We start from the raw sequence: 13438 nt of genomic DNA, 5'->3' as shown, positions 1-13438 counted from the left end.
GTGGAGGAGATTGCTGTGGTCAGTTAGGATCTGGAACTGGTGACGAGCCCCCTCCAACCAGTGTCTCCATTTGGCAAGAGCTTCGTGGACCGCCAACAGTTCTCTGTTCCCAGCGTCGTAGTTCCGCTCTGCCAGGGATAGGCGTCTGGAAAAAAATGCAACTGGGTGAATGAGATTGTCAATCTTAGAGCGTTGAGAAAGTACAGCTCCAATCCCGGAATCTGAAGCGTCCACCTCCACAAGAAAGGCAACGTCCAAGTCAGGGTGGACGAGGACAGGAGCGGAGATGAATCTCTTCTTCAGCTCTTCGAAAGCCTTGTTAGCAGTATGAGACCAGACAAAAAAACCTTTAGGAGAGGTGAGGGCATGGAGTGGTGCGGCAATCCGGCTGAAGTCCTGGATGAAGCGTCGGTAAAATCCAGCGAAGCCGAGAAATCTCCGCAACTCCGTTTTAGAAGATGGCTGAGGCCAATCCACTACAGCATCCACTTTCTTGGGGTCGGCTCGGATGTGTCCCTTCTCGACTACAAAACCGAGGAATTCCACTGAAGAGGTGTGAAAGTTGCACTTCTCGGCCTTGACAAAGAGCCGGTTCTCTAAAAGTCTCTGGAGTACGAGTAACATGTTCCTGGTGTTCAGCCAAACTCTGGGAAAAAATCAGAATGTCATCAAGATAAACAACGACAAATTTATCAAGCATATCACGCAGAATGTCATTGACGAGGGCCTGAAAAACAGCTGGGGGGTTCGTGAGTCCAAAAGGCATGACCCGGTATTCGAAGTGCCCAAGGTGGGTGTTGAACGCTGTCTTCCACTCGTCCCCTTCCTTAATCCGCACAAGATGATAGGCGTTCCGGAGATCCAATTTAGAGAAGATGGTGGCTGGTGCCAATGGTTCGAAGGATGAGTTGAGAAGAGGCAGGGGGTACTTGTTCTTAATAGTAATGTTGTTGAGATGACGGTAGTCGATGCAAGGCCTGAGTGAACCGTCCTTCTTGGAGACAAAGAAGAATCCAGCTGCCAGTGGAGACTTAGATTGAGTGATGATTCCCGAAGCTAGACCCTCCGTGATGTATGTCTTCATGGCCTCTTTCTCGGGGAGTGACAGATTATAAAGCCGGCTTGCAGGTAGCTTAGCCTCCGGGAGTAGCTCAATAGCACAATCGTATGGCCTATGCGGGGGTAGACCCTGTGCTTGCTCCCTGTTGAAAACCTCCGCTAGGTCATGGTAGCAGGCAGGTACACGGGACAGATCCGTCTGGGGGGTAGCAACACTGGGAACGTGGACCGGAGGGGAGGCAGCCCTGAGACAGTTAGCGTGGCAGGGTGTGCTCCATGCCAAGATCCTGCCAGAAGACCAAGAGACGTGGGGGTCATGTTGACGGAGCCAAGATCTACCCAGCACCAGCGGGGCGACGGGGGTCTCCAGAACCCAAAGACTGATGGTCTCGCTGTGGTTTCCTGAAATGGTCATGGTAATGGGTTCAGTATGAAACCTGATGGGTCCCAAAGGTCGTCCGTCCAGGGCTTGAGCAGGAAGTGACCGGTTCAGGTGGACCAGGGGAATGCCCATCCTTTGGGCAAATTCATAGTCCAGGAGACTCTCATCGGCTCCAGAGTCCAAATAAGCCTTTACTTGGATAGATTTAGAGCCCCACGCTAGGGTAGCGGGTATCACGAAGTCGGGGTTTTCCTTATCTTGGGGAAAAGAAGTATGGCTCACCAGGACCCCCTCAGCTGGCGAGCCTGGTCTTTTGGTTTAGCCGGACAAAAACGAAGGATATGTCCGGTTAGACCACAGTAAAGACAAAGACGTTGTCTGAACCTTCTCTCTCTCTCTTCAATGGTCAGCCGAGTCCTTCCCATCTGCATGGGCTCCGGGGCTGTCAGCATGGTGGTTGGAGCCATATGTAGCGGGGCTGGAGCTTCAAAAGTGGGTAGCAGTTGAGGCCGGGTACTGATCCTTGTGGCTCCCTGGGCTCGCTCAGCCGCACGTTCCGTCAATCTCTGATCGAACAAGAGTGCAAGTTCGATGAGGTCCCTGCAGGATCTGGGTCTGTCCCTCAGTAGTCCGTCCTTAATCTCCTCCGAAAGTCCTCGACGGAACGCGCTCTGGAGCGCCCGATCGTCCCATCCGCTGTCATCCGCCAGGGTCCGGAATTCCAGAGTGTAGGCCGCCACCGAGCGAAGTCCCTGCTGGATGGAATGTAGGTGTCCCGCGGCGTCCCCCCCATCCTTGGGGTGGTCAAATACGGCCCGAAATTCGGCCCGGAAGGCAGCGTAGTCTGTGCTTAGCCCCAAGGTCCTGTCCACGGCAGCCGTAGCCCACTTGAGTGCAGGTCCCGTGAGTAGGGCAAAAATAAAAGCGATCTTAGCCCCATCAGAAGAATAGCGTGAAGGCTGGTGTTGAAAAATAAGATCACACTGAACAAGAAATCCCCTGCACAGCTCAAAATCACCCTCAAAGGGTCTAGGACAAGCTATTTTGGGCTCTCGTTCCAGACCGCAGCGTTCCGGTCTTTGGACTGGGGAAGTGAGCTGCGGGGTAGCTGCAGTGGGGGTCACTCTAGGCATAAGGCAGTCCAGCCTAGAGTGAAGTTTAGAAAAAGCTCTCTCAAAATTGTCCTCAAGGGCAATAAAACGCTCTTGGTGCTCGTTAACCACAGCACTAAGCATGGACAAGCCAGAAGTCCTGGGGGATCGAGACAGGGCTTCTCGGGTGTCGCCCGGTTCCGCCATGTTTTTGGCCAGAACGTACTGTTGTGTACTAGACAAAGGGAAGGAGGCGACACCAAGGCAGAACTGCGTTTTTGAAGGTTTATTTAAACCTTTGATGAATGTGTGGGAAGTGTATGCTACCACTAGTGAGTGAATGCAGACTATGTGTGGAATTAACAATGTAGAATTTACCAGAGGGTGTTGTCGGTGCGTGTTGGATGTATCTTTCGTCGAATCCAAAGGGGAAGGCGAAGGGGTAGTCAGCAGGAAGGCAAGCAGTCGGGGGCTGGAGAGAGGCAACGATGTCAGGGTCCAAACAGTGGTCAAGGATCGGGGAAGGCAAGCAACAATCCGGGAGGAGGTCGTGAGGCAAGACACGATCGCGGAAAACACTGTGGAAGACACAAAAGACATCAAAACAGAAACGAGGAAGAGCACAATGAAGGCGAGCAAGGAACGAGGGAGAGGTGCCAGACGTGATGCTTACTCAGGTGAGATTGGCTACGTTCTGGCAAAGGTCTCCTGGCTTCGCTGTCTCTTTATGCCGCTCCCTCTCGTCAAGCCCAGGTGTGATGATGAGTGATTGCCGGCAGCCTTGTCGCTGCCCAGCGTGAGCGGGGGCGTGTCCGAGCGAGCAGCCAGAAGAGGAATTGTGACACTCAGAATTATGAGAGACACGGGTTCGAATCCGCGCCGTGACACGTACAGGCCCATTCATATAATATATGCAGCTTTAACACACACATAAGTGAATGCAACGCATACTTGATCAACAGCCATGCAGTTCACACTGAGGGTGGCCGTATGAACTACTTTAACACTGTTACAAATATGCGCCACACTGTGAACCCACACCAAACAAGAATGACAAACACATTTCGGGAGAACATCCGCACCGTAACACAACATAAACACAACAGAAAAAAATACCCAGAACCCCTTGCAGCACTAACTCTTCCGGGACGCTACAATATACACCCCCGCCCCCTCAAAAAATCCCCCCTCCCCCATCTCCCGAATTCGGAGGTCTCAAGGTTGGCAAGTATGCTTTTTACACAACTTGCTATTCTCTATTAAGCAGCTTAACTGTAAAATATACAGCAGGTGCATTTTTAAAAAAAGTATTTTTACAGAAAAACATACTGAACAGCAGTGTTGGGTTAGTTACTGAAAACCAGTAACTAGTTACAGTTACTAGTTACTTTATTTCAAAAGTAACTCAGTTACTAACTCAGTTACTTACACCAAAAAGTAATTTGTTACTGTGAAAAGTAACTATTTAGTTATTTATTTTGTTCTTCTTTTTTTTTAAAGCTCCCATTAATGCCCTTTTAGCCTTCATTTCAGTACTGTTGTTGCACTGGAGAATAATACAATCTGTTGATCAACTTGACATGCATTTGTATCTTCTTTTTAACATAATTAATGAAAAACAGTGCAACATAAAAGGCACTTCTCCTTTCTTTAAACTTGGACCAACGACCATTAATAAAAAACAACTTAAAGTACAACATAAGGCATATCATCTTCCTTGAAACATAGGTAGTGAAATAAAGACTGACGTCTGGAGTGATGGTGCTGTTTTCCACACTTGGAGCCATGGATTGTACAATCCTTGTTTTCAGTGGCAGGATCATTGACACAGATGGTGAAGTTTCAGTGCTCAGTAGAGATGTAACAGTTTTGAGGGGTTCAAGCACCTGGAGAACCTCCTCTGCCGCTCTCTCATCATCATCAGACTGGATGATATCTTTGACATTTGTCTTCAGGGTCTTGTGGGTCAATGCAGAGTATATAGCTGCTTGTGTAATCGCCCTGAGAAGGGAGATGTTTGAGTATACAGATACGAGTACACAACTTTGTTCTGCTCACGTCTGTATTGACTGCCAACAAATCAAACACCAAACATGTACAAGTACACAGTATTGCAACAAACATAAAATGCACTCCAGTATTATCATACAGATTTTACTTTCAAATAATCGAGTAGGTTTTCCTGTTCTTTGCACTAATAGACTTTACCTTATTGTAACAGTATTTGAAGATGTCTCAACAAGTAAATACAAAGGTTCACCCACTACAGTAAGCCTATATTGTTTTAGTAACAAAAGTCACTTATCATTCCTTAAGATTAAACAAACTACACTGAATTAGTCCCAGAAACTGTAGTAAATACACATTTCATCAGCAATATACACAGATTAATAATTAACTACGCACAGTACCTTTCTATATATTTAACACTGTTGCATCTGCTTGGTCATCGGCAGTGCAATTAGCTTTAGCATTAGCTTGGTCATGTATAAAGCCATGTCGACTGAAAAGACACATATCATAAAAATATACTCTTTCAAACATGTTTAAACACTATAAAGATACATTCAGGGTAGAACTATGTACATAAAAACATTTGTACCTGAGAAGGGAGATGTTTGAGTATACAGATACGAGGACACAACTTGGTTCTGCTCACGTCTGTATTGACTGCAAGCAGGAAGTCAGGTGTCCCCTAGTATAGCTCCTAGCACAACGCGCCCCCTGCTGGAGCCGTCCAGTACTACAATGGCTCTTATTAATGCTGGCATTACAATAACATTAGCTCCATATTCTACAAATAACGGTGCTTTACTGTTGTCATTAACAATAAACATTTTTAAGTTGTGAATATAAAATGACATAGTAATACAACTCAAGAGCTTACTTTGCTACTTACAATCACTGTATTCTACTTGTAACTGTATTCTACTAGTAACTAAATGTACATCCTGTCACACTTGCTGCTCCAACATATCATAAGTGGAGTTCCACCTTGTTGGGACATCATGTATGAGTGTATGAGTAGGCAGCTTTAGCGTTTCTTGTTTTGTCTTAAGCACATGAGCAGCTGTTGTGCTTGGGTGGAAGTAGGAAACCTCCTTCCTGATCCTCCCAAGGAGGCGCTCCATCCTATTGAGTGAGATTCCCTTCTGTGATGCCAAATTCACTACATGTGCAAAGCACCTAACTGTGGTTCCAGTCCTGCCTCATTCACTGCAATTATTTGATTTTGGGCATTATCACGTGTGACTGGGATATCTTTATCTTCCATTCCTCCACTGCTTGTGTCAGTACCTGAGCAAGGTGACTCCCGTAGACGGGGCGTGTCTTGTCATCTGCCAGTCTGCTGTGATGAAGTGAGCGCTTATCGTCACCTAGTTCCCCTGGACGTCCACCCGTCTGTCATGAGTGTCATATAAGTTGCTGTCATGAGTGTCATATAAGTTGCGTGTATATGTATGTGCTGCTGTTGCTTTAATGACGTTGCGACAGCTGCCGTAAAGGAGGTGCGTTGCTAGCGTGGTTGCTATGGTTTTGCGGTGAGTCGTAAAAGTGTTCGTCACATGTGTGTACCCTGCTAAAATCTGAGTAAAGTTATTCATTGGATATACCTTTTGTTTTTGAACATTATTACATGGTGTCAGAAGTAACGGACAATCACGTCGCGGCAAGGAAATGGCCAAGTTTAATCCTCCGGATAGTTTTGCGTTCGACCGACCAAATGAATGGGGAGATTGGAAACAACGTTTCCAACGGTATCCCATAGCAACAAAACTAGCAAAGGAGGACAGCGAAGTACAGGTCAGTTGCCTGATATATGCTATGGGTCCAAGGGCTGAAAACATTTCAAGTCGTTCACGTTGTCAGAGGATGATCAGAAAAAGTTTGACGTTGTGTTAGGAAAATACGACGAGTACTTTTATCCCAAACGGAACGTGATCCACGAGCGCGCATGTTTCTACCAGAGAGGACAGTGGCCCGGTGAGAAAGTTCAAATGTTTATCAGAGCTCTATATGATTTATCCGAACACTGTGACTTTAGAGCAGCAAGGGACGACCACATTCGTGACCGCATAGTTGTGGGTATTGTGGACAAAGACCTTTCACGCAAACTGCAGCTGGAGGCTGGTTTGACGCTAACCCAAACTATACAGACTGTTCGCCAGTCCGAAGAGGTGAATGCACAAGTGCACCAGCAACAAGGAGAGGCGTGCACGGCGGTGCAGGAGATCGCCCGCGGACGTGGGAAATTTGCATATAGAGAAAAACAACAGTGGAGAAATAAAAGGGAAAGTGGACAGCAAGAAGCACCAAAATGCCTGTGGCAGATGTGGAAAAACTTAACTTCCTTGGCCAAGTGATTGACAAAACAGGTGTGAAACCGGATCCCAATAAAGTCGAAGCCATCAGAGAGCTACCACCACCACAGAACGTACAGGAACTCAGACGTGTCCTTGGAATGTTCACGTTCCTGGGAATATATATCCCAAATCTGTCAACAGTGGGCCAGCCACTTTATGAACTGTTGAGATCCCAAACCGAATGGACGTGGGACCATGCACAGCAGGAGGCGTTCCAGCGCATCTAGGACATCCTGTCTACTTCTCCAGTTCTAAAGTTCTACGACGTGAATCGACCTACAACAGTGTCGGCTGATGCTGGTAGCTACGACATCGGCGGAGTGCTGCTGCAACTACACGATGGAGACTGGAAGCCAGTCGCTTATTGCTCACGTCGTCTGTCTGAGGCGGAAACCAGGTACGCCCAGATCGAAAAGGAGTGCCTGGCAAGCGTCTGGGCATGTGAAAGGTTTGAGAAGTACCTTGTGGGCCTTGAGAACTTGCCCTTGGTGGTGCTAATGAACAAGAAAGATTTGGATAATGTTCCGATACGGTGCCAGAGACTGTTAATGAGACTAATGAGATTCAAGCCAACCGCCGAATATGCACCAGGAAAGACCTTGACTCTAGCGGACACCCTGTCGCGTAGTCCACTGCAGAATGTGACAGAGGTGACCGACACTCACTCGGATGTGGAATGTTATATTTCAGCCGTTGTTGACAACATGCCAGCTACACCACAAAAGCTTGGGACCATAAGAGCAGCCACAGCAGCTGACAGCAACTTGCAGATGGTGCTTAAATGTGTCAAGTCAGGATGGCCGGACTATGTGGCTGATGTTTCACTTGCCATCAAAGACTATTACCCTATAAGGAGTGAACTGTCGGAGTACAACGGAATCATCACATGATAATCCCAAGCCCTCTAAGAGCAGATGTCCTGGATCGAATCCATGTTGGACATCAAGGACTGTCAAAATGCAGAGAGCGGGCTAAAACTTCAGTGTGGTGGCCTGGCATCTCAGTTGAAATCAAGCAGAAAATCCAGACCTGTCAGGTTTGTCATGAGATGAGACCCACTTAGCGCAAAGAGCCCCTCATCTCGACCCCTCTACCTGACCGGCCCTGGAAGAGAATTGCTATGCATTTATGTGATCATAACAAACATACTTACCTCGTCGTGTCAGACTACTTTTCCAGGTTCCTTGAGATACTCCACATGCCTACAACCACTGCCTCACAGGTGGTGTTGAAGTTAAAAGCAGTATTTGCCAGATTCGGTTGCCCAGACCAAGTAATTAGTGACAATGGGCCCCAGTTCACATGTGAGGAGTTCCGAGAGTTCGGTAGAGAGTACGACTTTGAGCACATTACCTCAAGTCCCCATCATCCACAAGGAAACGGACATGCTGAGAGAGGACTCCAAATTGCAAAGACTATTCTAAAACAAAAAGATCCTCTACTCGATCTCATGTGCTACCGCTCTACACCCTGCACCTCCACTGGTGCAAGCCCAGCTGAACTGCTTATGGGCAGGAAGATAAAAACAACACTTCCAACACTTGAGAAAAACCTACTTCCTAGATGGCCTAACCCATACTTGCCAACCTTGAGACCTCTGATTTCGGGAGGTGGGGGGCGGGGGGCGTGGGAGGGGGGGCGTGCTTGGGGGCGTGGTTAAGAGGGGAGGAGTATATTTACAGCTAGAATTCACCAAGTCAAGTATTTCATATATATATATATATATATATATATATATATATATATATAAGAAATACTTGACGAAATACTAAGTCAAGTATTTCATATATACATATATATATATATATATATATATATATATATATATATATATATATATATATATATATATATATATATATATATAAGAAATACTTGACGAAATACTAAGTCAAGTATTTCATATATATATATATATATATATATATATATATATATATATAAATATATATATATATATATATATATATATATATATATATATATATATATAAATATATATATATATATATATATATATATATATATATATATATATATATATATATATATATATATATAAATATATATATATATATATATATATATATATATATATATATATATATATATATATATATATATATATATATAAGAAATACTTGACTTTCAGTGAATTCTGGCTATAAATATAATTTGAAAAATATAATTTGAGAAATACTTGAATTTCAGTGTTCTTTTATTTACACATATACACACACAAAACACTCATCTACTCATTGTTGAGTTAAGGGTTGAATTGTCCATCCTTGTTCTATTCTCTGTCACTATTTTTCGAACCATGCTGAACACCCTCTCTGATGATGCATTGCTGTGTGGCACACACAAAAGTGCTTTCATCAAATGCACTAGATGGCAGTATTGTCCTGTTTAAGAGTGTCACAACATTGCTGTTTACGGCAGACAAACTGCTTTACGGTAGACAAAAACGTGACTGCTGTTGTTGTGTGTTGTTACCGCGCTGGGAGGACGTTAATGAAACTGCCCTCGATCATTCTACAGTTATAACGTCATTGGGCAGGTACGCTGTTTATATTGTGGGTTAGCGGACTCAGGTCCGCATGGACCTGAGTCCGCCTGAATTTCGGGAGATTTTCGGGAGAAAATTTGTCCCGGGAGGTTTTCGGGAGAGGCGCTGAATTTCGGGAGTCTCCCGGAAAATCCAGGAGGGTTGGCAAGTATGGCCTAACCTGAAAACCGTCAGGAGCAAAGATGCAGAGGAGAAGGAGAAACACGCGTTCTACTTCAACCTCCGACATGGAACAAAGCCCGTGCCGTCGCTGAGACCTGGTGATCCTGTCCGCGTCAAACTGGACAATCAGCACGCCTGGGGAACACCCGCTGTCATCACCGCTGACTGCGCAACGCCAAGATCATACATCATCGAGACTCAACAGGGGGCGACATTGAGGCGCAACCGTCGTCACCTGCAATAGGTTCCTGAGCCAACTGGAGACACAGCAACTCTACCTCCAGATGGACAGCTACTTGACACTGCTACGCAGCAGCCTTCCCCCGTCATTACTACTGACACTGTTTCACCAACACTCAATGCTCGTCCACCTCCTGCAAAAGATGGACTGTACACACGCTCAGGCAGACTGATAAAACCTGTGGTCAAACTGACTCTGTGAAATTGAGAGACTTACCAAAAAAAAAAAAAAGGGATGTGAAACAGGTACGTTAAATGTTGTGCATTCAAAAGTTTAGAGACCGTCAAATTAAGTTCACCTATAAACTTTATATCTGACAACAATTCCTGCATCTTTCTTCAGGAAACTCCGCCATTTCGTCCTTCCTTCCCATGAGCTTCTTCCAATTCCTGTATGACCTTCCATGAGAAAATAAAACTCTACGGTATACTGCCGGCAGCTGGAGCCACACAGCTTCCCCGTCCACTAGGTAAACCTCGGTTAACATTGATGACTGTAACACACATTCTGCAGCTTGCAAAAAGTCAGGCCAGCAACCTGCAACACTTGCTTGACCATGATATTGTTGTGTAGGACTGGGGAAGGAGACGGCACGACGACAGTAGATCAAGCTCAACAGATTTATTGAGTGCTTGATGAGTGCATGGGGTGTGTATGCTACTATGCGTTTGAATGGAAAACTACGTGTGGAAATTAACCATATGTAAATACCGTAAGGTCTGTTGAGGTGCGTGTTGGATGTACAGCGTCCAAGTCCAAGGGGAAGAAGCAAAGAGGTCCAAAGTCCGAGCGGGGTCGTAGGCAGGAGGGAGAAGTCCGGAAGTCCAAAACGGGGTCAAGGATCAGGAAGAGCAAACAGGGTCCAGGAGGGAAAAGCAGCAGCGGAGGCACACAGTGAAAGCTGAGACACGGGTGGCTGTAGGGAGAACGAGAGACAAAATGGGATCAGGAAAAAGGCATGAGGAAAAAAGCAAACGAGCGAGATCAGGAGGGAAGTCAGACAAGCGAAGCTTACTGATAGCAGAGCTACGTTCCGACGAAGAGAAGTCAGCGGCGAGGCTCTTTATCTTGTCGTCCCTCATCAAAGCCAGGTGTGTTGGTCGTTGATTGCTTCCGGCTGCGGCGGAGGCAACCACCACTGTGGTTGTTTTGGTGTGGAACACATTAAAGCCTTCTACAGAAAGCTAGGAGTAATCAACAACAATTTCAAGTTAGAAATAGTCTGAGCTGACGAGGTGCTTAATAAATTGAGCGCGCTCCACCTAAACAAGGCCACCGGCCTTGACAATTTTCCCTCCAGATTCCTCAGGGACTATGCCACCACCATTGCTCCTATCATCACACACATAATTAACCTCACAATTAAACAAGGCCACGTACCCAAGGATTTCAAGATAGCAAGAGTAAACCCCCTTTTTAAAAAAGGTAGCAAATTAGAACCTGGTAACTACCGACCTGTTTCTATTCTCAGGTCCATTTCAAAAGTAATGGAAAAAATAGTTTATGAACAGGTCGATAGATACCTTGTGTGGGGAGGCGGAGCCGGCAGACCGACTGCGAAGCGTGTCCCGCCGGGGCCGACTCCGAGATGGCGGCGAGGAGGTGTGGCTGGCGGTCCAGCGGCGAGGCAAGGCACACCGGAGCCCGCTCCAAGATGGCGGCGAGGAGGCGTGGACGACGAGCGAGAAGCGAGGCGGGGCGCGCCGGGAGCGACGCCGCAATCGAAATGGACTGCAGGTGCGTGGAACGGGCAGCTGGGCACAATTAATTAACTTCCTCTCACTGAATGAAAAGGGGAGCAGCAGAGGAGGACGGAGAGAGAAAGGAGACGGAGAGAGACGGAAAGAGACAAACACAACGAGAGGCGGATGCGGAGCAAGAGCGCAGGAGAGCCAGAGGGAGACGAAGACGCGCGCGGCTGAAAAGCAGGCGGTGGAGCGAGCAGCAGGTGGAGCCGGAGCTGAAAAGCGCCCGGAGAAAGAAGACAAAGGTTTATTGGAAACATAAAGAAGTCTAAACCTGCCTGCAGCTATGTTCTTCCTTGATGGTCCTAAGAACCCCGACGACAGCTGGAGTCTGTCACACCTTGCTACTGATAAACTCATGTACAAATTCCAATCCAGCTTCAGAACTAACCACTCCACTGACACATGCCTTCTCTATCTGACCGACCACATCAAACATGAGGTGGAGGCGGGCAAATACTGCGGCATGGTCATGCTGGACCTTCAGAAGGCCTTTGACACCATTAACCACGCTATACTGTTGGATAAGCTCAGAGCAATCGGATTTGACAAAACCTCATCGAGCTGGATGCAATCTTACTTGGAGGGGAGGGAACAGGTGGTAGAGGTGAACGGCACCGTGTCACCCCCCTCTCAGTAAGCTGTGGAGTCCCCCAAGGCAGTATACTAGGGCCTTTACTGTTCCTAATATACGTAAATGACATGTCATCAGCATGCGACTGAATTTTTCTTGTTTGTGGATGACTCGGCCCTGCTGGTATCCGGCAAGGACAAGTCACAGGTGGAGAAAATCCTCAGTGCTGAACTCCTTAGTATTTGTACCTGGCTTGCTGACAATAAACTATCCATACACTTGGGTAAAACGGAATCCATCCTATTTGGGTCCCACATAAATCTCAAGATTGTCAGTGACTTTACTATAAAAGTGGGGGACATTGTTATCACCAGGAAAGATGAGGTCACCTACCTAGGTTCCATTCTAGAGGCGAATCTTTCCTGTGATAAAATGGCAACCAAGGTAATCAGAAAGGTCAACCAACGATTACGCTTGCACCTCCAGGTACCCTAGCACCTCCAAAACCCTCAAATCTAGACTCCAAACATCCCAGAACAAGCTAGTCAGGTTACTTTTAGACCTCCACACCAGATCACACCTCACTCCAAACCACTTCTCCAAAGTGGGCTGGCTCAGGGTGGAGGACAGAGTAAAACAACTTGCCCTGAGCCTAGTCTATAAAATCCACTACACCTCCTTGATACCGAAGTACATGTCAAACTACTTCCATAACCTAAATGACCGCCATAACCACAACACCAGGGGGAGCTCCACAAACCACGTTAAACCCAGATTCCGATCTAACAAAGGTCTTAACTCATTCTCCTTCTATGCCACATCAATATGGAATGCACTCCCAACAGGTGTAAAAGAAAGTGCATCTCTATCCTCCTTCAAAACCGCACTAAAACAATACCTCTAGGCAACTTCAACCCTTGACTAACAATATTGTCGGCCATAAACACATCACCAAAACATTAGTAAAAAAAATGATATCTAGCAAAAGTGGTCATTTTCTGCAGTACAAACCAGACCAAAAGCAACTTTGTTATATCAACAGCAGCCACTCGCTCTTTCTCACGTGTGCCAACACTTGCACATATGGCACTTAGCCAGTGATGCGTTTACAGCCACACAAAAAGTCAGACAACTCCAACACCACACATAAAGTGTAATTCCAGGTCGTTACACTATGATTTACCAATCAAATGTGTGCTTATTCTAGTGTCATTTATTAGGAATCTTAATTTATAAATATTAATTATTAAA

General features: G+C 46.2%; 1 protein-coding gene across 1 annotated transcript in view; it reads left to right on the top strand.

Moving 5' to 3' along the window:
* The window catches only part of LOC133615457 (uncharacterized), a 62926-nt gene extending 52451 nt beyond the window's left edge, over positions 1-10475 (top strand). Inside the window, exon 13 of the mRNA XM_061974065.2 lies at positions 10211-10475. Coding sequence (XP_061830049.2) covers positions 10211-10243 — 33 coding nt within the window. The 3' untranslated portion in view covers positions 10244-10475. The remainder of the gene's footprint in view (positions 1-10210) is intronic.
* Positions 10476-13438: the final 2963 nt, after the last annotated feature.

Source organism: Nerophis lumbriciformis, linkage group LG22 (assembly GCF_033978685.3).
Source record: "Nerophis lumbriciformis linkage group LG22, RoL_Nlum_v2.1, whole genome shotgun sequence".
In the NCBI taxonomy this organism is placed as follows: Eukaryota; Metazoa; Chordata; class Actinopteri; order Syngnathiformes; family Syngnathidae; genus Nerophis; species Nerophis lumbriciformis.
The sequence above is the reverse complement of the archived record's forward strand: the minus strand, read 5'-3'. Positions and strand labels throughout refer to the sequence as shown.